Source organism: Dromiciops gliroides, chromosome 1 (assembly GCF_019393635.1).
Source record: "Dromiciops gliroides isolate mDroGli1 chromosome 1, mDroGli1.pri, whole genome shotgun sequence".
Taxonomy (NCBI): Eukaryota; Metazoa; Chordata; class Mammalia; order Microbiotheria; family Microbiotheriidae; genus Dromiciops; species Dromiciops gliroides.
In genome coordinates this window covers 172,568,643-172,596,167 of record NC_057861.1, presented here as the reverse complement: position 1 = coordinate 172,596,167, position 27,525 = coordinate 172,568,643, and the positions used below count along the sequence as shown (strand labels likewise).

At 37.6% G+C, this 27,525-nt stretch overlaps 1 protein-coding gene across 1 annotated transcript in view; it reads right to left on the bottom strand.

Annotated features, from left to right (window-relative positions):
* The window catches only part of SYCP2L (synaptonemal complex protein 2 like), a 67,425-nt gene that overhangs the window by 9,861 nt on the left and 30,039 nt on the right, over nt 1–27,525 (bottom strand). The window contains exons 17-29 of the mRNA XM_043992940.1: nt 27,078–27,135; nt 26,897–26,981; nt 24,283–24,334; nt 21,769–21,830; nt 19,611–19,662; nt 18,430–18,485; nt 15,133–15,181; nt 8,612–8,762; nt 7,429–7,478; nt 5,406–5,508; nt 4,638–4,708; nt 4,395–4,464; nt 461–568 (exon numbers count right to left, since the gene is read on the bottom strand). Of these exons, the coding sequence (XP_043848875.1) occupies nt 461–568; nt 4,395–4,464; nt 4,638–4,708; nt 5,406–5,508; nt 7,429–7,478; nt 8,612–8,762; nt 15,133–15,181; nt 18,430–18,485; nt 19,611–19,662; nt 21,769–21,830; nt 24,283–24,334; nt 26,897–26,981; nt 27,078–27,135 (967 nt within the window). The remainder of the gene's footprint in view (nt 1–460; nt 569–4,394; nt 4,465–4,637; nt 4,709–5,405; nt 5,509–7,428; nt 7,479–8,611; nt 8,763–15,132; nt 15,182–18,429; nt 18,486–19,610; nt 19,663–21,768; nt 21,831–24,282; nt 24,335–26,896; nt 26,982–27,077; nt 27,136–27,525) is intronic.

Here is a 27,525-nt window from a genome sequence, read left to right as displayed (position 1 = left end):
TAGATTGTGAACCCTTTGATAGTAGGGACTGTTTTTGGCTCTGTATCCCCAATGCCTCGCACAGTCCCTAGCACATAGTAGGTACTTAATAAATATTTGGTCACTTGACTTTAACATTCTGGACCACAGTGGGCCTCTCTGACCACCACTCCCTTTTGTGTGTAGTTTCCATTGGAATGTAAGCTCCTCGAGGGCAGAAAGCATATCTGGTTTTGTAATTGCATCCTCACTCAGCATTTAGCACACAGTAAGCACTTAATAAATGCTTTTTCATTTTTTTTTCATTTCTTCTGTAATAAGAAAGCTCTAAGTAAAACTTTAAAGGAGATGAAGTTTATGTTCAGAACTATTACTCATTCCTCTTGTAGTGTCTCCTTCCAGTGGTACACAGGTCACTCACAGCCTTTCTAAACACACAATTAGCATTTTACCTTTAATTTTGGTGTATGTCCAATATTACCTGTAGGAACAGGGTTTTCTCCTGGCATTAAGGCAACAGGGGAAAATGGTGTGTGGTCCTCTTCTAATTTTTGTTGTTTTGGCATTTCCAAAGTATCATCCAATAAAGCTAAAGGCAAAGAAAGCTCCATAAACATCACATTATCCCAAGTCCAAGTTTTCTCCTTGCTGGAATCTATTAAAAAAAACTGATCAACATTCAGGGAAAGTGTCAAGAACTGTTTATTACTAGGAGTTTCTTATTATTATTTTGCTACCATGTCAACTGATCAGGGGAAGTAAAAGCATTTCAGTGATCCCAAAAGAGAACAGAAATATCAAAACTATTTCTTCCCAGAAATCAGAAACACTCTGCTTAACAAAAGTGCAGACTGACTAAACTAGGAGCATCCCTCTACCATGCATCTTCCTTCTCTCATTGGTGAGTTCCTCTCAGATCTTCCATTTTGGGGAAGCATCCCAGGCCATCCATCCATCCTTCATCCTTCTCTCAGTTCTTCTGACTCCATTCCATTAAGTGAGTACACCTCTCAGCTTTTCAGATTCCTTTCTTGTGTTGTCTTTTCCCATTAGAATGTAAGCTCTCTGCAGGCAGGGGTTATCTTTCTTTTTGCTTATATTTGTATCCCCAGCAATCAATGCAGTGTCTGCATAATAACTGTTTGTTGAGTGACTAATGTTTAAAAAACACAATCTTTTCAGGGCCAGTCTTGGGCTAAATCAAAGTAAATAGTTTCTGGTGCCCCTTTCATTTTTCTTTTCTATTTTTGTATCCCTTTTTACCTTCTTTCTGGGTATCTCCTCTCCCCTTGGGAGTCTGCCCTTCACCCTTTTACTTCAGTGACCTCTCCAGGGATCCTCCTAGGCTACCTCTCCCATGCTCTGAATCTCTTGCCCATCTAAAACCTGATATATCCTTGATTTCCCCACCACACTCCCTTTGCTAGATGGAACCTTTTGAATTGGGGCCTGGAAAATGGACTCAATACTTGGGCTCTGAGGGTGGAAGTTCACTGTCCTCAGTGTTTACATTCAGGATTTGATCAATGTAGGGAATTCCCACCAAAGAAAGGGGCACCCTCAGAGGAAGATATCAACATCAGGGCCCCTATATCTGAAGCTTTCAAGAAAAATACAAATTGGTCTCAGGCCATAGAGGTGCTCAAAAAGGACTTTGAAGATAAAGTTAGAGAGGTAGAGGAAAAAATGGAAAGAGAAATGAGGGTGAGGCAGGAAAGACATGAGAAAAAAGTTAACAGCTTGAAAAGTCAAATTGGCCAAATGGAAAAGGAGGTACAAAAGCTCTCTGATGAAAATAATTGCCTAAGAATGAGGATTGAACAAATGGAAGCCAATGACTTTATGAGAAATAAAGACACAATAAAGCAAATCCAAATGAATAAAAAATAGAGGGCAATGTGAAATGTATTCTGGGAAAAACTGCTGACCTGGAAAATAGGTCCAGGAGACATAATTTGAAAATCATTGAACTACCTGAAAACCATGATCAAGGAAAGAGCTTAGAAACCATCTTCCAAGATATTCTCGGGGAAAATTGCCCTGAAATTCTAGAAGAAGAAGCTAAAATAGAAATTGAAAGAATCCACCAATCACCTCCAGAAAGAGATCCCAAAAGGAAAACTCCTAGGAATATTATAGCCAAATTCCAGAGCTCTCAGGTCAAGGAGAAAATATTGCAAGCTGCCAAAAAGAAACAAGTCAAGTTATTTTAAAAAAACAAAAATTAATATTGTCCTACTTTCCTGGATAAAACCTGTATTTCAAAATGCATTTTGGGGGGGCAATGTTCTAACTAAAAAAAAATGTCATCTGGAATCTCAGGCCCTGTGACAGGATAGAAAATGTTTAATAACAAATAAAACCTTTTGAGTTCCACAAGTGACAGGTGTTACCCATTACTTACTATGGGGGCAGCTAAGTGTTACAATTAATTGATAGAGCACTGGTCCTGGAGTCATGAAGACCTGGGTTCAAATATAGCCTCAGACACTCACTAGCTGTGTGATTCCAGGCAAGTCACTTAACATCTGCCTCAGTTTCCTTATCTGCCAAATCAGGATAAAAGCAGCACCAGCCTCCCAGTGTTATTGTGAGGATCAAATGAGATCATATTTGTAAAGTGACATAGTAAGGGTTTTATAAATGTTTTCTATTATTACTAGGGCCAGCCCTACAAAGTCCCTTATTTTTATAGAAATACACCAAAACCTCAGTTCAGTGTTGTCCCTATAGTCTATAAAATGGAATCCCCTCCACCACACACATAGAAGTAAAACCATACTATATAACAAGGTCTTTTTTTTTTTGCTCTTCACAAATGAAACTTCCTTGGATTACAATATGGGGTAAATTTGGCTTCTGGGGTCATGGGAGCATAGAAAATAAGCATAGGACTATCTCTCAGAGGGTCACTGTAAAGAAAGTGCTGTATGAACATGAGCCTTAATCATTCCCTGGTAGAGTTCCATAGATTTAGACCTGGGGAGGACCTCAGAAGAGGAGTGAGACTCCTTATGCTTGGCCCCAGAGGACAGAATGAGGAACAAGGTGTAGAAATTGCAGAGAACAAATTTAGGCTGGCTGTAAGAAAAGAACCCAAACTATTAGAGGTGTCCCCAAATTGAATGGATGTCCTTGGAAGGTAGTAGGTTTCCCTTCATCAGAGGCCTTCAAGCAGGGACTGACAAATTCTCAGTTGGCATGGTGTAAAAGGAACTCTTTTTAGGGGATGAATTACACTCTATAATTACTGAGGTCCCTTCCAACTCTGAAATTTTGAGGGTAAATTATCTCAAAGGCCTCTTTTACATCTAAATTTTTATGGTTCTAGGACTACTGATTGACTTTGAAACATTACAAAATGTCATGTCACGTGCACCTCATGAAAACCTACTGAGTTAGGTATTAAAGATATCAATCCTAGTTTTATAAATGAGGAAACTGAGGCTTAGTAAAGTTAATAATTTGACCAAGGACACACACCCAGTAAGGGAAAGTACTAGAATTTAAAGAGAGTTCTGGACTCCAAATCCAAGGTTCTTTCCATTGTACCTTTTAGAATGAATAAATACTAATTGGATCAGAAATAATTAATTTACCATTCTCGATGGCAGATGAATTTCATTTTCTATCATTGCATTAACTATCCAAAAGGCAATTAAAATAAGATGGTAAAAATATAATATCTAGTGGGTTCAAGTCTAAAATTGCATGACTTTTTATTATTTTTTACATTTTAGCTGTGTGCCATCATATAACTCCCCCTTCCTAGGCAAAAAAAAACATACTATATTGGAGTATAAACAGAGAGAACAGTATATGGGTATAGAAAATAAAGGATGTGACAATCCAGGAATAAAGTACTAAAAACTAACTGATGATGCCCAACATGACCCTGAATGCTAGAAAGAAGATCTACAGTAAGATGGGTACCCTTGGTTGAGCATTATTTGGCTTTCCCATCATCGAAGTCAACTCCCATCCAAGTAGACTCCAGGCCCTATTCAACTGTATACCTAGTTTGACCACAGACTAAACTGGACTCCTCATATGCTCTCAAATTAGCCCCACAACTGACTCATGTGCCTCAGATCCTCTGGAATCAGCAGATCACAGAGGCTCCATATACCCTTGGGAGTATATAAACATTTTTCATGATATACTAGCTTCTGAGGGTCTAGAGAAGAAGGAGGCCTGACAAATTCAGTGCATTAAACACTTCCTGAGAAAGTAAGGCTGAATTCATCTGATCAAAACATTTTAATCAGCTACAGTTAGAAAATAAGCAATTTGATGCTTCCAGAGACCAAGAACAATGTCATCTGACTGATGGTGGATAAAACAACCTATTACAGGTTAAGAGAAGCACTGTACATTAAAAATCATTCTCCATAATTATATCTCATTGATTTTACCTGATGCCCCCTTATTTTGTGGTTTTCGCTTGAGGATGGCACTTTCCATTGAGGATTTGTGAGCTGCAGACTAAGAACAAAATAATCATAACCATAATAATCATAATAAAAACTAAAGCTATGAAACTGCCCTTTTATTAAAGACAACAAAAAAACTAGACCATGTTTCCCCTCTAAAATTCAGCACATGAGTACATCAAAATGATTATATTGAGGGACAAATCAATAATAATTAAATTGTACCTTTGATAAGTTCTCTGTGACCTCTGAGTACTCAGGGGAAGATTCATCACCAAATGGGGATACACTTTCGACTTTGGAATCAGAGACAAGAAAATGAAAGGATAAATCCAACCCATTAGGCGATGATTTTAGGCAGTCAATAGATGGGAAGTTTTCATATATTAACTTGCTTTTTAGACAGAGAAAAAACATTTTTGCCTATTTTTAAGGAATATTGCTGGGATGTATTTGTTACAGAAGCCTGTTGGCTTTGAGTCACCAGGGGGTCAGAGTTACGTAGACTATAGATCTGTTGCCACCAAGTGCTACCTGAGCTAGTAGTTGGAAACACTTTACCACCTCATTTTGCATCAATGTGCATCACATTCTCCTCTTTCCCTTCTACCCACTTCATTCTTTTCTTCTACTTTCTCACTCCCTTTCCCCATTCCCTCTCTTCTTTGTTTGTCTTAGACCTGCTGATGGCACCTGTGGATCATGACAAGTAAAAGCTGCAGAGCTTTACTAATCAGAGGAAACAAGAAAAATTCATTTTCACCTTCTTCTACTCAAACTAATCTCAAGGATTAGAATGAAAACTGAGTGCCCTTCTCTCTGCTGAAAATAATGGTATTATATTGAAAGAAAACTGAGTTTCATCTTTTCATTTTCCAAAGAAAATCAGAAAATAATACAAATTCTAACCAATACACACACACACACACACACACACACCAACAATCCAATTAGGTATAACAAATGGATAAAAGAATCAAGTTGGGGACATACAAGGATGCTTCTTGGTAGAATCTTCAGGTATTACAAAGCCTACAGGGGAGTATAAGGTTTTTTCATTGCTTTGCCTTGAAATCCTCTTCCTTACTGGTGTAGCCTAAAACAGAATTTATTTGATTTATTAAAACAGCATTTAAAAACCCCAGAATCTTATTACTTTTTCATGAACAAAATTAACAAGTTGCTTGACCTTTATAGCATCCTTCAAAGTCCCTTCAAAAAGGTTCATAGGTTCCCATAATTTTTTCAAATAAAATAAATTCTAAAGTACACACCAATAAAACACATCTCATAGCTGAAAATTTATCTCAAATTATATCTAGTTCAAAGAATAAAAATAAATCTATTAATATATATGCAATGACACCTCTAAATTACAATACTCCACTAACTTTATTTTTTTGTTTTATTTTCAATTCACAAAACAAATATTTCCATAAGAGTACAATAAAAATAGAAATATGAAACTGCAAAATCACATGTACAATTTGCAATTTCCTCCAAATATACAACAGTTATCATATAAATTTCTTTTTTTCCTTTCTTTTCCATCCCCTGAACCTAGAGATAACTAACAGATACAAATAGGTTTGTGTGTGTATGTATACACACATGTATACATATATATGTGTATAAATATGTATGCATATGTATAAAATTATTTTATACACACTTTATTGATCAGTTCTTTCTCTGGATGCAATAGCATCTTTATATGTCCTATATCTTTAATTTGTATATTTATTTATAAGAATCAAAATGACTTAGTTGCTCAAAGTTATTAGAGGTGGTAAACATTCTGAACACTAAAACTTGTAAGGAAATTAACAATGTGGATTGTTTTTAAAGGCACAGTTTGGAAGTTTCTCAATTTCAACCTCAAGCAGATCTCTATGTAGTAAGATTTGTTCTCTACCTTTTCTTTTATGTAACATTATCACAAGTACCATCAGGCATCTCTGTCTGAGATTTCCTCAGCATTCATTGTATTAAGGAATAACATAGCCTTGAAGATTAGCAAAGATCTACAAACCTAAAAACAAAGTTCTGGGAAGGGCACATGAGAGGTCATGCTGTGGGCAAACAATAACGTTAATGCTGACAGCTTTAAATCTATCCCTGCAGTGCTAATATTGTATTTCTGCTGGCTGCTGTCACCCGCCACCCTCACCGTAACATTAGTATGTGAGAGGAACACCAAAGAAATTCAGCAGATTAATCAGCATATGGCTAAGGATGAAGATATTTGGCCCAATACACAAAAGAAGATTGAAAAAATAGTTTTTGCAATCAATATGAATTTTATTTGTTTCACTGAAGTGTATGGAAAGGGTAATTAAACAATGTTTGCTTAAAAAAAGCCATCTAGTAAGTCAGGTTGTGGTAAGCATCTCAAAGCAACTCAGATTTTTTATAACATTTCTGCTGCATGAGAAGTCCCCAACCAAGCCTATTCAATTGTCAGAATTTCTGACACATTCAAGACTCATTCTAAATGGTTTTGTTATGAATTCTTTGCAGTTTCTGAATAGGGTAAGAGCCGATTGTGCACAGAGATGTGGCTGAATTTTTCATATTTTTCACATCTAAAAAAAAACCTAACAAACTAAGCTGGTCTAAAAATTCACATACAGGGGTGGCTAGGTGGCGCAATGGATAGAGCAGCAGCCCTGGAGTCAGGAGGACCTGAGTTCAAATTCGGCCTCAGACACTTGACACTTACTGGCTGTGTGACTCTGGGCAAGTCACTTAACCCCAATTTCCTCACCAAAAAAAAAAAAATCACATACAATAGCTCCATTTGCAGTTATTTCACCTGAACCCAAGATCATGAACTTTTCCTCATTTTGCTCATTCCACCCTGTAGCTACATCCTCTTCTACGTGCAGTCCTCCCCACTTAAAATGTGAGAGCAGGGACTGTTTGGCCTCTGTTAGTATACTCACTCAGTGCTCAGTACTGAGCTAAGAGCTTAATAAGTACTTCATTCCTGTTAAATTGGAACACAGGTACTTACTTTGTCCTTTTGGTGATCACTGCCACTACTTGAAGGCGACAATGGCAAAACTGAAAAGAAAAGCAAGTCTCCAGCACATGGCTTTATTTCACAAATAACAGACAAACCCCCATACTTGTCATTATAGTTCTCTACTTCTTATCACTAACTCCAAACTACTCTTCCTCCCAATTAGAGACCCCAGTATCTGAACCTATCTTCCCAACACAATTAGGTGCATTCTATTGTAACTGTACCTTATTGTACCATAAGCACTTGTTCCACATTTGTTCTTGTAACTATGCCTTCTCTCATATCCTTTTCTCTACTCCTGGAATACCCACCACTTATCCAAAACCTGCCTGTTCTTCAGGGGCAACTGAACTCCCAGCTCTTCAAATCTCTTCTTGACTGCTGTAGCCTTATCTGCCTTTCTTCTCTCCTCTTCTTAATGCTGCTAGTCTAGTTAGTCAACAAGAACTTACTTATTTATTTATTTATTTATTTATTTATTTATTTATTTATTTATTTATTTATTTTGGTGGGGCAATGAGGGTTAAGTGACTTGCCTAGGGTCAGACAGCTAGTGTCAAGTGTCTGAGGCTGGATTTGAACTCAGGTCCTCCTGAATCCAGGGCCAGTGCTTTATCCACTGCAACACCCATCTACCCTAATAAGCATTTATTAAAGCACCTAATAGGCAAAAATAGTCCCTTCCCTAAATAAGCTTACATTCATTCTAAATGGAGAGACAATATGCAAGCAACTACAGTGCTTAAAATTCCGAACTGGGTGTTAAGGGAATAATTATAGCATGTTGTTTGTTTTGTAATTATAGCATAGTTTGTGTGTTGAACATGCAGAAACAGAAGATGAGGAGGGCAAGGACCTCATTATAGGTATCTGTATCCCCTCATAGTACCCAGAACAGTACTGAACGTATAGCAGATAAAAGAAATACTTGTGGGGGCAGCTAGGTGGTACAGTGGATAAAGCACCAGCCCTGGATTCAGGAGAACCTGAGTTTAAATCTGGCCTCAGACACTTGACACTTACTAGCTTTGTGACCCTGGGCAAGTCACTTAACCCCCATAACCCCGCAAAAAAAAAAAGAAAAAGAAAAAGAAAAAAAGAAAAGAAAAGAAATACTTGTTACTGATTGGCTTACAGTAGGTTTGTGAGGCAGGTAAAATATTAAACTTACCTCTTAATTTACTTCTGACTCTTGGCCTTTTCTGCGTAGAATATGTTTTTAAGGTTTTTTCCTTTTGGCTATTGATCCAAGGGCTTCCACTCATATCACTGCTCGTTTCATTATTACTTTCAGAAAAAAGGTGTTTCCTAAGATCATCAAACTGACAGAGAAAATTTTCTGAGATTTCAGATAGAACATCATTAATATCTATGGACTATTAAAATACATCACCACCCTCAAAGGAATGACATTATCTTGTTCCAGATGTCTAGATTCTCTATTTGGTGATGTGTACCTTTACGACAAAAGTAGGACAGGCAGGGGCAGAATGGAGGCTCAAGAGGACTACACCCGCTCAAAAAAAAATGTGTAACCAGGTGACAGTTACTTTACAACATGACTATACAACCAAACTTTAAATACTCGCAACCTGAATGTATTTGATATGTTCTAAATCCTCAAAACATTCCCATGAACAGAGCCTTGAGTTCAAAATTCTGTCTTTTGATGAAAAAAGGAAATTCCAAGTTTAAAAATAATTTTAGGAGGAAGATATACCCCTTAGTTTTGAAAAAGTTACCCATTCTATTTAGAAATGTCTTAAAAGTTATGTGTTAGCAATCTTCATGAAAGGGTGAAATTGAGTACTGACCAATGACTTCAGAAGTATTTATTTAGCCCTTGTCAAATATCAGGCTTTGTGTTAAGTGATAGGAATACAAAGAAAAAGAAAAAAAGGAGCTTATGTTCTAATGGCAGAGATAATAACGCACACGTATAGGTATATACAAGATACATACAAAGTAGATATAAGGTAACTTATAGAAAAATGTACTAGCAGTTGGGGGGACCAGGACAGGCCTCCTGTAATAGGTGGTGAGCCAAGTCTTGAAGACAGTGATGCTAAGAGGTAGAGTGAAAGCATTTTGGGTATGTGATACACTCACTGCACAGAGAAGATAGAGTATCGTGTGTGAGAAAAAGCAGAGGCTATGGTGGTAGAGGATGTAAAATATAAAGATACTAGAAGAATAGTGTAGTAGATGCATAGCACTGATGCTTTTTTTCCTCTCTAGGCTCTCAGAGGCAGACTTGCTCCCCTAAATTTGTACTCAAACTCTAGCAAGTTAGAGGGCTCCTAGTGTTGGGGGCCAAGGCTACAACTACTACTAATTCTCAGGGTTCTGGAGGTAACCCAAAATGGAAGCTTAAATTTCAGTTACTGAACACTCTATTTCCTGAGCCTCTACCAGTGTTCTTCCCATTTGACAAGTCAACTGACCAACTATATTAACTCTTAATCAGAAACATTTAAAAAGAAAAAGAAAAAGGAAGAAAAAAATAATACATTCCATTCATAACCTGGAATATATTTTCTGACCAAAGCACAGTGTTCAAGAAGGACATTTTCACACAAACTTAATAAACCATAGCAGGGAAGCACATGAATGGGAACATGTGTGCCTTTGGCAACTCGGGTCTGGACTGTAGACCTTGATGTCATATTTCCCTCAGGATCAGTCTATAGAACAGTTTGCAGGCAGAGCCACTTTTCCATTGCCTGCTCCACTTCATACACACCTCCTCTAGGCTGCAGAGGTAGTGCTATGCTCTTTCAGCAAAAAGTAGAAACCCTAAGCCTTGGGTGTGCAGAGCTTTTCTAGGGCTGCTCCTTGAGCTGGGCTCTAAGGAATTTCCACCCTCAGAGAGTAGGTAGCAGAACAGGGAAAGGCAAAACCAGTTAGCCCTTCAAATTATCAAAGGCAAAGACTGTTCTCCTCTGGCTACCATTCCCAAACATCAGATGGAAGTAAAACTTCTGAAATCTCTTCTAAAACCCAACTGAAGGTCTATCCTGGGATTACACTCAATTTCTCTGAGATCTAGTGAATTCTTTCTGTCATAATGGTCCAAAGTAGGGTTTCATCAGTGAGAAGAAACCGTAATAACCTAAAAGAATTATTTCTACAAACAAAGTCAGAATGAGGTAATATTCATTTGCCATATAGTCAATTAGGAATCAGATTTACTAGCTATAGCTTTTCAGTCTTTATGTCGGTCATATGTGAATCAGATACTGAGCAAAAGAACAGCAAAGCTCTCTTTATCTTTTTCTATGGGCTATTTTCACAGCTTTTCTCTTACAATTTTCCTTGCTTGTGTCCCCCACCAATTAGCAAAATGACACATAACTAAAAAGGTCCATGTTGCAAAGAGCTTTAAAAGCCAAAGGAGTTTATATTTGAACCTGGTGGAATAGAGAGCCACTGGAGTTTATTGAAAAGAAAAGTGGGGACTTCTGGGTCGGAGCCAAGATGGCAGCAGAAAAGCAGTGAGCTCTTCAACTCATGAAACGATTGCTCCAAAAAACATCCAAATAATGCCATAGGACAATGCCTGGAGCAGCAAAACTCACAGAAGAATGTGCTGAAATCATCTGCTAACCAAGAACGGCTTGGAATGTCAGAAGGAGGGAGCTGCTATTCTGAGACAGGAATGGAGTCCAACCCCACAGTCACCCTGACACAGATCCAGTCCCATAAAGGTCTCACCAGAGAAGCAGACCCCCAGAGCCTCTGAATTAGCTGCAGCACCAGTATGGTCTGGAACTAAACTCACAGTCTGGTGAGAGGGCTGAGCCCATGGCAGAGGGGAGACTACAGGGATCTATGCTGGTGCTGAGGCATAACTTGGATTTTACACCCCTGCTGAGAACCAGGAGGTAGGCTTGAGTAGCAGTGGCCCAGGTGGGGGAGGGGCACAGGCTCGTTGGAGCTGACAACCACAACGCACAAAGCTGGTTGATTAGCAAGTTGGTCTGGACCAGGAAACAGGCTGGGTGAGTGAAGAACCTGATTCTCCTTAAATCATACCACCTGGGACTTCTTAAGCTTGGGATACTGTAGCCTGGAAACAGTGCCCCATTTTAAGGAGCTAAACATCAAGTAAAAGAAAGGCAAGATGAGCAGACAGAGAAAGGTGAGGACCACAGAAAGTTTCTTTAGTGACAAGGAAGACCAAGGGGCACCCTCAGAGGAAGATGTCAACATCAGGGCCCCTATATCTGAAGCTTTCAAGAAAAATATGAATTGGTCTCAGGCCATAGAAGTGCTCAAAAAGGACTTTGAAGATAAAATTAGAGAGGTAGAGGGAAAAATGGAAAGAGAAATGAGGGTGAGGCAGGAAAGACATGAGAAAAAAGTCAACAGCTTGAAAAGTCAAATTGGCCAAATGGAAAAGGAGGTACAAAAGCTCTCTGATGAAAATAATTGCCTAAGAATTAGGATCGAAGAAATGAAAGCTAGTGACTTTATGAGAAACCAAGACATAATAAAGCAAATCCAAATGAATAAAAAATAGAGGGCAATGTGAAATATCTTCTGGGGAAAACTGCTGACCTGGAAAATAGGTCTAGAAGAGATAATTTGAAAATTATGGGTCTACCTGAAAACCATGATCAAGGAAAGAGCTTAGACATCATCTTCAAAGTTTAAAAAAAGAAAAGAAGGGGGAGCTAGGTGGCGCAGTGGATAAAGTACCAGCCCTGGATTCAGGAATACCTAAGTTCAAATCCAGCCTCAGACACGTGACACTTACTAGCTGTGTGACCCTGGGCAAGTCACTTAACCCCCATTGCCCCACAAAAAAAAAAGCAAAGAAAAGAAACGTTAGCTATAGAAATAAGAGAAGAAAAAGGAATTAAAGGAATTAGAATAGGTAATGAGGAAACAAAACTATGACTCTTTGCAGATGACATGATGATATACTTAGAAAATCCTAGAGAATCAATGAAAAAGCTATTTGAAATTATTAACAACTTTAGCAAAGTTGCAGGATACAAAATAAACCCACGTAAAACACCAGCATTCCTATATATTAACAATAGAAAGAGAAATTCCATTTAAAATAATTGTGGCCAGTATAAAGTACTTGGAAGTCTATTTCCCAAGACAAACACAGCAACTATATGACCAGAACTACAAAACACTTTTCGCAGAAATAAAGGCAGATCTAAACAATTGGAAAAATATTAGTTGCTCATGGGTAGGCAGAGCCAATATAATAAAAATGACAATCCTACCTAAGTTAATTTACTTATTTAGTGCTATACCAATCAAACTACCAAAAATATTTTATAGAGCTAGAAAAAATAACAACAACATTCAAAGAAACCTTCAAGGATATCATGGGAATCAATGAAAAAAAATACAAAAGAAGGTGGTCTAGCAGTACTAGATCTCAAACTGTATTATAAAGAGGTAATTATCAAAACAATCTGGTACTGGCTAAGAAATAGAAAGGTAGATCAGTGGAATAGAATAGATAAAAATTATACTATAGTAAATAACTACAGTAATCTAGTATATGATAAACCCAAAGATTCAAGCTTTTGGAACAAAAACTCATTATTTGACAAAAACTGGTGGGGAAACTGGAAAACAGCATGGCAGAAACTAGGTATAGACCTACATCTCATACTGTATACTAAAATAAGATCAAAATGGGTACATGATTTACACATAAAGGATGATACCATAAGCAAATTAAGGGAGTATGGAATCGTTTATCTGTCAGATTTATGGGCAGGAGAAGAATTTATGACCAAAGAAGACATAGAGAATAAAATTAAACGTAAAACAGATCATTTTGATTATATAAAATTAAAATGTTTTTGCACAAACAAAACTAACATAACCAAGATTAACAAGGGAAGTAGAAAACTGGGAAAGAATTTTTGAAACAAATATCTCTGATAAAGGCCTCATTTCTCTAATATATAGAGAACTGAGTCAAATTTATAAAAATACAAGTCATTCCTCAATTGATAAATGGTCAAAGGATATGAATAGGCAGTTTTCGAAGAAATCAAAGTTATCTATAGTCATATGAAAAAAATGCTCTAGATCATTATTTTGACCAGATAAATGCAAATTAAAACAACTCTGAGGTATCATCTCACACCTGAGTGGTGTGTAATTTAAGATTCTAAATGTGGGTTCTAATCTGTTCCCCCAGTTTTGGGGGAAACTGACTAAAATCACTGATAAAACAAGTTTAGGTTTTTAAGGGTTTATTGAAAGATAGAAAGAGAAAGATTGAGAACAGAATTCCAACAGCATGGCAATCCTATTTTTCCTCAGTTTTCCTATGAAGTCCTCTGCCGCCACCACCACCATTATGAAGTCAGGAACCTAAAAGAGAGAGAGCTCTCCACATAGGCCCTCCTTCCTCCTTCCTGTCCCCTCCCAGAAAATGGGAGGCTCCTCAAGTTGATTGGCTGGTAGCCTTGGTGGACAGTACCCATGCGCAAATGTTACTTTCTGACGCCAAGGAAAAGCTGCATGGCCTTGCCCTCTGAGGCATTCTCCTCATGGCAGAGCTTTCCTATAGTAAGTCTCCAGTAGGTGGTGTCATTCCAATCATTACAGTGGCAAATATAACAACAACAGAAAACGTTGAATGTTGGAGGGGATGTGGGAAAGCTGTGTCGCTAATCCACAGTTGGAGTTGTGAACAGATCCCAACCATTCTGGAGAGCAATTTGGAACTATGCTAAAGGGCTATAGAACTGTGCATACCCTTTGATCCAGCAATAACATTACTAGGCTTATATCCTAAAGACATCAAAAAAAGAGAAAAAGACCTATTTGTACACAAATATCCATAGCAGTTCTTTTTGTGGTGGCTAAAAATTGGAAATCAAAGAAATGCCCATCAATTTGGGGGATGGCTAAACAAACTGTGGTATATGATGGTGATGAAATATTATTGTGCTATAAGAAATGACAAACAGGATGATTTCAGAAAGCCCTGGAAAGATATGTATGAAATGATGTATTGTGAAGTGAACAGAAGCAAGAGAACATTGTGCACAGAGGCAGCAATATTGTTTGATGAAGAACTATGAACAATTTGACCATTCTCAGCAATACAATGACCCAAGACAATCCCAAAGGACTATTGATGAAACATACTATCCACCTCCAAAGAAAGAGGTGATATTGATGGAACAGACCGAAGCATGCTATTTTTCCACTTTCTTTAATTTTTTTTCTTTTAATCAAGTTTTCTTGTACAAAATAACAAATATGGTAATGTTTTACAAAATCATACACGTGTAACCAATATCTGATTGCTTGCCACCTCAGAGAGAGATGAGGGGAGGGAGGGAAAGAAGGATAAAAATTGGAAACCAAAACAATAAATAAAAATGTTTATTATTAAAAAAGATGATACTGAATGTAGCTTTCCATCATCCTCCCTAACTTGTTGCAAATGAATTTATTTAAATAGTATTATATGTATCCCTATAGTTTTTTGCCCCATTCTTTTTAAAATGATGTGGAATGTTGAAGAGAAAAGATATTAAAGAAACCATATGCTAAAACTTGTTGCTTCCTTCCTAAACTACCCATCTGAAGCACAAGATGCACCATTTTAAAAGTCATTCATTTTAGCAGTCAACATGGCCCAGAGAGGAGAAAACCCACTAAGTAACAGAAGTTATGCTTGGTATGAGCTGTACTTACCCATTTTCTCTCCCCTTGGCTTTTGTAACTGCTGAAAGTAGAGCCATCCCTAGGCAAAAATTGTAAATTAAGTGAATTTAGCATTCAATATCCCCTATCTATTAATCCAGTCTTTTCTCCTGGCTGCTCAACAGTCCAATTTTATCTTTATCTTCTTCTGAGCTTTATCTTCTCTGGATAGTGTCTATGCTCCAGACCTTTCCTTATATCCCAATCCTTCAGACTTTCTGGAGTGGGACAATAACCACATAAACTAATCCATTTTCTGACAGGTGAATTATACTTTCTGGGCAATGTATGCATTTTAATAGTTAATCATAATAATGATAGCTGACAAAGTACTCTAAAAATATCATCTGCTTTTATTCTCACAATAACCCTGGAAGGTAGATATTATCATTTCCATTTTACAGATGAGGAAACTGAGGCAGAGTTCAAGTGACTTGCCCAAAATCAGATAGCTAGTGTCGGAGGCTGGATTTGAACTTAGATCTTCCAGAGCCCAGGTCCAACACACTATCATCACCACCATCTAGCTGCCTTAATAAAGGTTTTCAGTAAACATCATGATTTAAGTCAAAGAAGGAATATTGACAGAGGTCATTTCAATAGAACGCAACATTTTCTTGAGTAGGTCCTTGGGGCACTGAAGAAATTACATACTGCTGGCCTAATCTGCCTCTTTTAGGGTTAGCCTTGTCTATGCTTATTTTGACCTTGAAAATGCTTTATTTTGAACCAGAAAAATCTTTGTAAACATCTCCATAAACAAAGGACAGAAAAAGAGGACTGTATATGAAAGTGTGAAATATTTTTTAGTATTCATTTTAACGGGGTGGTATCAACACTGCCTTGCTTATAGTCCTTTCTGAACTTCGTTCTTGTTATTCTGACCTTTTCAAGTAGGACCAAGGACCAGTGGAAAGAACACTAGGTTGGAAGTCAGATTAAAGTCTGGCCTTGCCAATGCCAATATGTCACTACAAACAACTCATTTCACTGCCTCACAAGTTATGATCAAATGAGGTCAAGTTGGCAAAAGTGTTTTTGAAAAAACTAAAAGTCCAACGAAAAGATAACATGGCATAGTTTGGTTTATTAATAAAGCCAATAAAAGTTGAAAGTCAAGGGGGAGGACAAAATCTCACATTTACCCCAACATGTCCATGGGGTCACATTAAGTCTGGGGGCTATAGTGTCAAGAGAAATTTCCCATCCATTAGAGACATCCTAAAGCAGAATAGATTGTCTTTCATTGATTATTTGGACTGGATGGCCACTGAGATCCTTTTCACCTCTCAAATTCTGTGATTCTTTGACTGTGGGAAAGAGGAAAATATTTCCTCTCAAAAGAAATATTCTAGGGGGCAGCTAGGTGGCGCAATGGATAAAGCACCAGCTCTGGATTTAGGAGGACCCGAGTTCAAATTTGGCCTCAGACCCTTGACACTTACTAGCTGTGTGACCCTGGGCAAGTCACCTAACCCTCATTGCCCTGCAAAAAAAAATAAATTCTAGAATTAAAATGGAAAGACACAAGCATCTGTGATCACAATCTCCATCTCCCCTAGTTCCTAAGAATCAGATGAATTCTCATTTATTTCAGATGTAATTTCTCACTTATAATCCCATTTGATCTGGTTTAGAGCTCTAGATTGTAGAGCCAGAGCTAGAAGAGACCTTATTATTTTAACATCATATATATATATATATATATACACATATATATACATATACCTATATCCTCATGGGGTAGATACAACACGGGATGCAGCAGTTACTGATTATAAATCACTCAGGAGCTGCAGCTCCCATATCGGACTGCACAGCCACACTGTGGCCTGTGGCACTTCAAGGAGCTGATCCATGGTCATCCTGGACTGGTGAAGGCCTACTACTACTACTACTACTACTACTACTACTACTACATATACACAGATATATAAGCTATGTTTAACCTCATACAAAGACTAGAGAGCTTAAATGACTTGTTCAAGGTCACCTAGATAAGTGACAGAGGCTGGATTTGAATGCAGGTCTTCTCATTCTAAATGTGTCATTTTCTTTACACACTACCTATGATACTTTAAGTGGATAAAGGAAGATTGGACTGGCAATCACACTCAATTAAAGACAGATGGAATGAGAGTGAGAAGTTTGGTATCTTGTTTCTTCAAATGATTCCAATACTTCTGCACCCCAAGAAGACAGCTCTCCCTTAAATTCTAATCTGATGTTTCAACATATTTTAAAAGTGACCCTGCTTTCTTTTTTTTTTTTTTTTTTTGTGAGGCAATTGGGGTTAAGTGACTTGCCCAGGGTCACACAGCTAGTAAGTGTGTGTTAAGTGTCTGAGGCCGGATTTGAACTCAGGTACTCCTGACTCCAGGGCCGGTGCTCTATCCACTGCACCACCTAGTTGCCCCGACCCTGCATTCTTAAGGGCTACATGAATGAAGTCTAAGTTCTGGCAAGTCCTCTCAAGTTTTTTGTTGTTCAGTTGTGTTCAGCATTTTGTGACCCCATTTCTCTTGGTGAAGATACTGGAGTGGTTTGTCATTTCTTTCTCCATATCATTTTACAGATAAGAAACTGAGGCAAACAGGGTTAAGTGACTTGCCCAGGGTCACAAAGTCAGTATTTAAGGCCAGATAAGGATGATGGCAATGATGATAACAAACATTTATATAGTGCTCACTATCTACCAAGCATTATGCTAAGTACTTTACAATGATCACCTCGATTGATCCTCACACCAACCATTGGAAGTAAGTGCTATTATCCCCATTTTGCAGATGAAGACACTGAGGCAAATGAGGCTTACATGACTTGGAAGCTTCTGAGGATGGATTTGAACTCAGGTCTTCACTGACAGAAGGCTCAGTGTTCTAGTTCAGAGAGGCTTATCACCAAAAGGGCAACCACCAAGTGAATGACTGTTTTTGCCACCAAAGCCCCTGGAGACTGTCTCTGAAGGTGAGGAGGGGTTACAGCCTGCCATGAGGCAGTACCAACCCCCAAATAAATCATGGATTATTTGAAATATTAAAATAATCTATCACCTATGAAAATAAAAAAAATTGGACAGTAAATATATACCTTTGAATGTCAATGGCTTTTTGGGTTTTTTTAACTAAAAAAAAATAGCTTAATTTGACTTCAAGCATAAGAGGCAGATTGCTTTAAGAAAGTCAGTTCACTTTTCTCATCTTTCCTCAATTGTAAAATGAAAAGATTCTCTGAAATTCTTTCTAGCTCTAACACTGTATTATCCTTGCAGAGTTACCCACAACACACCTCTTTTTCTTGGATGACTTCTTGTGGCTGAGAATCCTCTGTTTTGCTTCAACAACCTAGAACACAGACCAGGGTGAATCCCGCTTCAGTATTCAAAGGCAGTTTGATGTAATTCTCACATTTTATAGAAATGTCTTATTACTTGTACTGACCTTCCTAAATTGCTGTCAAAAGTGACATTTTTTTTTACAACAAAACTCTCATATATAATTACAATTGTCTATAGTACTTAAAAGGACATTGAAAAGTCTATGTAAGCTTATAAGAATATAGCAATATTGAGCACTGGTCGCTTTTTGTACTCAGACCTCTCATTCAGGCAGAGGCAAAGAGGAATATTAGGTCACTTTGCTGGGGGGGGGGTTGGGAATGGGGCAGGATAAGCAGTTCAGGAGGTAAGAGCTACACTTTTCTCCATTTTATAGAATTAAACTTAACAAAATCAAGTGGACTTTCTCAGAGTATGATTGAGTCCAATTATTCTTTCTAGTAACATGGCATAATATAAAGAGAGCCTGCCCCGGAGTCAGGAAGACTTGGGCTCAAATCATGCCTCTGACACATACTAGCTGTTTGATCCTAGGCAAGACACTTAAACTCTTGGTGTAGCAAGCAGATCTCTTAGATTTCAATCTCCACTGATAAAGGGAGGCTCATGATCACTGGCAGCTTCCAACATCAATGAAACAGGTGCAACCCAAAATTTATCTTGCAGCTAGAAGGGCCAAGAACATAGATGCTGAACATATTCTTCCTAGTGGCCTGGTATCGCAAGAATTTGACTAGGTTTTTTTTTGTTGTTGTTCTATAGGTGGAATAATCCTGAATTGAAAAACAGCTAATGAAATATTTTGTGAATGTTCAATTTAATTGTGATTTTACCCCCTTATACTCAAGATTAAAGCCAAAGACATTTAGTTCAATATTCTTTAGATGATCAAACTGTCATGATCCCCATGCAGTAATATTAATTAGGAGAATAAATAACTAAAAGGAAGAAATTTAAAGTATTTCAGTTAATGTGTCAGTGACCATATAGAAACAACACCACCTAGTGATTACAATTAACTGTGAATACTGGCTACTACCCAGATAAGTTCTTCTTGCAACATGGTTTCAAACTTACATAGAGCTTTAAAACAGCATACCAAAATACATAATGCTTTTTTATGTCAGCTTACCACTTGAGAGTACATAGTATCAGAAGTGTTTTCAAAATCATAAGGATTCTCTCTGAAAAGAAAAGGCAAATGTATGAAAATGTGCAAAATGTATAAGATGCAAAGACAAGTATCACAATGACTATGTAATTAATGAGGATAAAAGTGGGGAGCATTTAGGCAACATTGGGAAAAGTGTATGTGTGTATGTGAATGTATATATGTATGTATTTTTGTAATAAGAGCACCAGATCTAAGAACTGCTACATGATTAAAGCTTGATAGCCAATTTAAAGAGTCTGGATAAATAGGATATTGGGGTGTCTCACTTTAAACACTAAGGTTCAAAATTCTTGCAAAGTCTAATCATTTTGCCTTAATATAGACCTATGTTAGGGTTTTTTTTAAGTCTTTATGAGATCATTAGAACAATGATTCTCTTTGGTATGTGCAAAATTGCAGCTAAGAATACTGAAAGCTGTATGGAACTTACATATGAAACCACATGTGGACGAGGAAGTAGCTTTGAGTGTTTCCAGTGTGCTAAGGTTTCTCCAAGGTCTTTGCCATGAACAAAAAAAAAGTTAGATGGTAGCACTACTCTACCATCTAGTGGAAAAACCTATGAACTGCAGGTGTTTTTTGAAAAGTCAAAATCAACTCTTGGGTCAAGAAAATTATTTGAATGCTGATTGATGCAGAAAAAGATAGCAACAGCTCAAGCTTCCCTAGACAGTCTTGTAAAGAGTCCTTAGGCACTCAAATCTCTAAATGGATTTCTAGAGTCTAAAAAATACAGAAAAGTTTTTATTTATTAAATTTACTTAAGTCTTCAATATTAATTTTTAAGCAAACATGTGATAGCTATATTTTGTGGTATGGTGTCCAACTTTCTGTTGGTGGTCCCTGAGTGGGGAATTGGGGTGGGGAGAATGAGGTTAAAATTGGAAAATATTTTTTAAAATAAAAAAATGCAACTTAGATAATGCTAATTTGTTTTCTAACTCACTATGGGTGGCAATTTGTGCTTTATGAACCATTTTAAAACTATTTAAATATAAGCCATTATTACTGTAGATTTATGTCCCTTTTACTGGACCCTGCAAAATTTTACTAATTTAAATTATTGCCATTTATACTTGCTATATACCTTTGCTACATTTTATGTCATATTCAAATCCTTGAAGGACCCACCCCCAAGTTATATCATTGGATCATATTCTCCCAGAGGGACATTGTGTTAATCAATTTCATGACAAGATTCATATGTGATTAGGACCATATTATGGCAGAAAAGGACAGATGGCCCATAATAAATATCTAAATTTACAAATAGAATTTTTAAGGAGAAAGTATGATTATTTATGAAGATTTCTCACAAGATTCCTTTACATATTGCATTTTAGCACTTTAGATATTCAATATCCACATTTTTTTTTTGGAACTCTTGTTTGTATACTGTGTGAAATAGACTTGTATTAGCTAGAAAGATGGTAAGTTGCTGAGAAATGGGATAGGGTAAGCCAAAACTCCAGCCACACCTGTATAGTTAAGTGACTTCCCTTTGTGATTTTAAGGAGAGAGTGAAGAACAAATTAACATGTTAACAACACCCAACATTCCTGCAGTGGTTTGGAACAAGAGTTCCAGTACCCAATACTGCCTTTCCCTTCAATCATGAGACATTAAGTTGTCTTGCAAAGATTATTCCTTTGCTGCTAAACCTGTGATAACTTTAGACCACCAATAGTTTCAGAATAGTGACTCACTTCAAAGCTTTTCCTCATTCCCTGACCAGGTACAAACATTTGGGGGTGATAAACAGGAAAGGGGGTATTTGAATTTCAGCTCCTTTGCTGTCTCCCTCAAAGGCAGTGATCAAAACCAAGATCTATGAAGGGCTGAGGAAACAGCTTCAATATTAACTGTAAGGATCATCATTATGAGGTCAAGATCAGGGTCTTTTTTTTTTACTATATCCAACTGTCCTTGACAGTTACACCTTTAAGGGCATCACTGTCTAATAAGATAAACTGTTCTCTACGGTCTTTATTAGTGGCACACAATTTTTTCTTTGTTCCTAATTAAGAGGTGGTTTTAAAACAATTCTATTTTAAAAGAAGGTTTACAGCATTAAGGGTTGGCTTTAATGCTAAATAAATAACAAGAGGCACCATACTTTGTTTCAGGGATGTTCTTGCTTGCTCTTGTTCTTTTTCTTTTCTTCTCTAAATGATCAGTCTGAAAGAAATTAAGTTTTAATGAGTTAGGCCAAAAAATAGAGGCAGCATTAGTTGTTGTTATTGTTTCTGTTGTTGTTGTTATTGATGAAAATTTGTGTCAACACAGAAATAGCCACGAATTGCTGCAGGCTTGTGTGCAGGATGTATAATTATGTAATTGTAGCTGGCAAAATAGAAAACAAAACAGAGAAAGAAGAAAATGTGTGTCATATTGAACACAGAAAACGAGAACTTAAATAGTAAGAAATACTTCAAAATTATTAGAGGATAGTAATGCTAACATGCATTTGTTCAAATATGTATTAAGTGCCTGCTGTGTGGGAACCATACTAAGCACTAAGGCATATGCAAAAATGAGAGTATCAGGACCCTGGTCTTCAGGAAAATTACAAAATCTAGTGCAGGATAAGATATGTGCACAAATAATTACAGCAATCCAGAGTGCTGGATAGGACTTGTGCATAAATAAGTACAATATAGTGTCCCAGAAGTTTTACTGTCCCTCAGTGTGTCCCAAAATTCTTAGCGAGATTTTTTTTTTTTGCTATAATAACTTAAAACTGCACTAAAGCTTTTGGGACCCCCCTGTATAATGTTCATCATACTATGTATATGGAAGTTCTTGATTCAGCATGTTTAAACTAACTATTCCTACTCCGTTGCTGGCCTGAATCATATGTAGCAAGGCAAGAAGGTAACAGTGTGTCTGCGGCATCACTGACAGCCTGAGTCCTAGTCTCAGACTTGCCTGCTACTTATGAGTTCTGTGATCTTGAACAGAGTAACCACCTCTCTGAGCCTCAGTTTCTTCATTTAAAATATGGGGGAAATAGTTGTACTTCCTCCCTCAGAGGTATTGTGTGGATCTACTGTGATAAAGTATGTAAAGTTTTATCTTGAAGTGTCACCTATTATCATTTCTAGAATGACTGGGAGAGCAGTAAATCCCCATTAGCACCATCCTCCTCACCTTAAACTAAAGCTAAATCAAAGTTCTGCCTGGTGGGTTTTTCTTTTCATTAAGCCCAGAAATCTACTTACTTGAAAAGTAAGATGTGTCACCAACCTTAAAGCTTTCTTAAATAAAAACTAAAGGACAGTAGATAAGAGAAGCACTTCCGATTACTAAAAACATCGTTGAAACCAAAATTTAATAAGAGAAAATAGCTATCTGGATTGTCTCAATGTGTCACTAACCCCAAGTCTCAGGAGGAATGTAGGCAATAAACTTGTGCTTACTCCAAAACCCATACTGCCTCTGAACTTTTAATTTGGTTAGGCTTGAACCTGATAAGTGCCAGGGGATCTCTAAATGGGAATGTGAGATGCTACAGGAAAGAGGGAGATATTGCTCTTGACTGGGCTGATCTGGGAAGGCTTCGCTGAGAAAGTAACATTTTAGCTGGGGGCATAGGTAGTGACTTGGAAGAAGGAGCAAACACTGTAGGCAACAGGAATGTTCAAAAGTAATATGCAATAATTTGTCACATTTTACTGTTTCTGCATCAACAGTGGGGCAGCTAGGTGATGCACTGGATAGAATATCAGGCCTGCAGGTAGGAAGACATTCATCTTCCTGAGTTCAAATCTGACCTCAAACACTTGCTAGCTAAGTGACCCTGGACAAGTCACTTCACCCTGTTTGCCTCAGTTCCTCATCTACTGAAATGAGCTGGTGAAGGAAATGGCAAACCACTCCAGTATCTTTGCTAAGAAGGCCCCAAATAGGGTCATGAGTCAAGCAACACCTCAAGATCTCTCATCAGACCCCATCTCTCTGTTCATCCAGTCACTACCTTAGTCCAAGCCCTCTCCATCTCTCACTTGGATTACTTAACCTCCTAATTCATCTCTCTGCCTCAAGTTTCTTCCCAATTCTACCAGTGTAGAGGACGAACAGTCAAATGGATCTGACCATGACATGCTGCTACTCAATTTCAGTGGTTTCCTATTGGCTTTGCAAATAGAAATGCTTCTGTTTAGCTTTTAAAAGCTAGTCTCCATATAAATTACTTCCCTTCCTGTACTCTGCAATGCAGACCAATAGCCCTTCTCTATATTAATCACACTGGATATATAGATATAGAAGTATTTGTGCATGCGTGTGCGTTGTGCGTGTGCGTTGTGCGTGTGTGTGTGTGTGTGTGTGTGTGTGTGTGTGTGTGTGTGTGTAAAGAAGGGGAAAGAGAGAGGGACAGTTGTGCAGAGAGTGAGCAAGCCCCAAAATCTTCATAGCAAAGAACAGAAACAAAGTAAATGCCCACTATTTCTACCCACCATTAAATGACTTCTGGAGTTCTGACTCTAAAGTCCAAGATTCTTCTCCAATGAAAAATGACTCATTCCTAATTAATGCAGTAGAGTGAAGGATTTCTTTTCAAGGAGTTCTATACATGAAGCAGGTACACCTGGGAAGGCTCTGAAGTGCCCTTGCTGCTTCCTTCACCTACCTCCAGCAAACCCTCCTGGACAGCTCCAGAAGCCACAGGTGAATTGCTATAGCTAGCATAAATAAAAGAACAGAAAAAAAAAAATCACAAAGGAATATTTTATGATCTTATGATCATATTAAAGCTTTTTTCAAGAGATTTGAGTAACTAACCAATGTATAAAATAGGTTTCCCCCATGAAAATGGGATAAATAGCTAATGATATTAAGTTTACATTTACATAATTCTTTAGAGTTTGCAAAGCGCTTTTCCTCACAACAACTCTGAGATATAAGGAGTACATTATTACGCCTATTATACAGATGTGGAAATTAACTATGAGAGGTAAGTGAATTGCTCAGGGTCACCCACTTCAAATGTCAAAGGCTGTATCCAAACCTAGGTCTCCTGACTCAAAGTTCAGTAACTCTTTCTCTTTCTACCATGTTCCTTGAAGACCTAGGCAGGTGCAGGGCACATCTTAGATGCTTAAAAGATGTTTGCTAATCAACTGATATCCTGCTACCTCTTTAAAAATGAAGCTCTGAAGTTTTATGTAGGTATGTAGGTATGTATTCCTGTCTAGCTTGTCCCAAAAGACTTAATATAGTTTTAAGCTATTAGACCATCTTGTATATGCATACCTGTGTGGGTGTATGTGTGTGGCTAGATGGATCGATAGATCAATCGATAGGTAGATAGTATTTTTTCCTTGATCTTGCCAATTCTGTGAGGCAGGCACTACAAATATTCCTGTCTCTGTTTTACACATTAAATTGAGGCCTGGAGAATTTAAACAACTTGCCCATCCCTGGTCACATCATTAGCAAGTATCTCAAGTAAGATTTGAACGTATGCCTGTCTTCAACTTCAATTCTAGTACTCTTTCTGCTATTCCACATTTCCTCTTAGAGCTAACAGTTTTGAGTACTACCCTGCTCAAAGAGGAGGTATTTCCAATTAATTCCTGAACTATGAACATACAGTGATGCTTTGAAACATTGTCTCATATGGTTTAAGTACCCATTTGCTGAATGTGTGGCTCTAAAATGAAATTATTATATTAAGACTCCATGTTCCTAGTCTTCTAATTAACTGAAGTTAGTTCCCAGCTGATCTATCAATTAGCTGGGAGTGAGCCCCAGGAAAAATACTCAAATGAGAAGTTTGCTTTCAACTTCCTTTCCCAGCACCTCTCCTTCCCCAGAATAAATGCCCACCTTCCAAATCACATAAATTTTCATTTGCATGCAGAAATGTGTCAGTGTGTGGAATGATTTTCAGTATAGTGGGGAGCATGGAGGATAGAGCATCAGGCCTGGAGTCAGGAAGACTCATTTTTCCAAGTTCAAATCTGGTCTCAGACACTTTGGGGCAAGTTCCTTCACCCTATTTGCCTCAGTTTCCTCATCTGTAAAACGAGCTGGAGAAGGGAAGTGCAAACCACTCCAGTAGTTTTGCCAAGAAAACCCCAAAAGGGGTCAAAAAGAGTCAAACATGACTAAAATGAATGAACAAAAAACATAGGAAGTGATAATGTTTTTTCTAGAGTAACTCATGAAGAAAATCACTGAATGGAATGGTCAGGATCTGTGTCAGTGAAGAAAGACACACTGTGTGTGCGCACATGTGTATGTGCGCATGTGTGCATATGTATATATACATGTATATGTATTGCATGTGTATATGTATCTATGTAGATAGATATACATACAAATATATTTTCTAAACCTATTGTGAATCCCATCAAAACTAACCATTCTCTTGCTCCAGGCTCTTAGGCCCTGCTAGATCATTTGGTATGCAAGTTTACATTAAAGCGTTCTTAACATTTACAGGACTGACATATTACTTTTCTAAGAAACACCTATAGGAGCTCCTGGCAACACAATTGACTTATAATAGTTGAATTTCAAGTACCACAGGAGATATACTAAAAAAGCCTTTCTGATCCTCAAATTATACTTCATAAGTAACTATTAATGTACAAGATCACTGGGATGCCTAGCTACAAGGGAATATTCTCCTTAGGCTAACTGGCAAGAAAGGATCCTCGCTCTGAGAAATAGAGGGAAAAAAGGGAACATCTAAACATTTACATTTTATTACTCTACATTAGTATAGTTATCACATTAACAATGATGAACCAACAATGGACACTAATACCAGTTAGATGATAAGTAAGTTATCAGCTGTAATCCTTCAGGTAAGATGGCAGATCATGGGGCCTCACCATCCCCTTGCAACCTCTAGCCCACTAGAACTCACCATAGTGCTCTGTTACTATGACTCCTAGACTTCCAACATTCCTTCCTGCCTTGCTAATGTACCACCACCACCACCACCACCACCACCACCCCCCCACCAAAAAAAGGTTCCCTGGGTCTCGACATCCACTCTGCAAATTACACCTTTAGGTCAACCAGAACTCTTCTTTCCATTCCATATGTATTGCCTTCCTCATTCAGAATGAGAGCTCCCTGAGAACAAGGATTGCCTTTCTTTTTTATTAATATCCCCTGTATTCTTTTCTATGTGTACTAGTACTTGCACAATTTTGGCACTGATAGCACTCAGTTTTTTATAAATCCATTTCATTAGCATTCATTATTTCATTTGTATTTTGGAAACTTACCTAGGTTTCTCATCTAATTTAGGAACCTGAATTTTATCCACTTCTTTTAAGCCCTCTGAGGAGTTCTGCTTTGAAGCAACAGATTCTACTTGGAGAAATGTTAAAAAAAATAAACACATTTGTTAAACATTTAAGTGTGCCACACAAACCCGAATAGTGACAGTTAACAATTATATCTGACCTTGCCTTTGGTGTTCCAGGTCCAAGAAGTGAGCTGAACTACTATGTGCACCACTTTTCTATGGAACAAATGTTTAAAGTTATAATGTGTAGAGTCAGATAATTTGAGATATAAATTATTAATACTTAAAGTTATACAATAGAGGAGGATTGACATAAAGCTATCTTTTGGTCCACAGCACCAATCTATCATATAAATGAAATTGCCTAGTTTGGAGTATTCATCCTGTGTTTCATTAGTTCTTTTGAGCAGGCCCCAAGAAACTGTCTTGTTGAGGAGGGAGTGTGGCATTTTGGGGCTTAACTCAATCAGTACAATGTTGTCATCTATAGATGTGACATGTGGATGACCTCACCAACTATATGGAATCCCTCTTCCATTTGGACAATGGTTGATGACCTCACCAACTGTATGGAATCCCTCTTCCATTTGGACGATGGGAAGGACA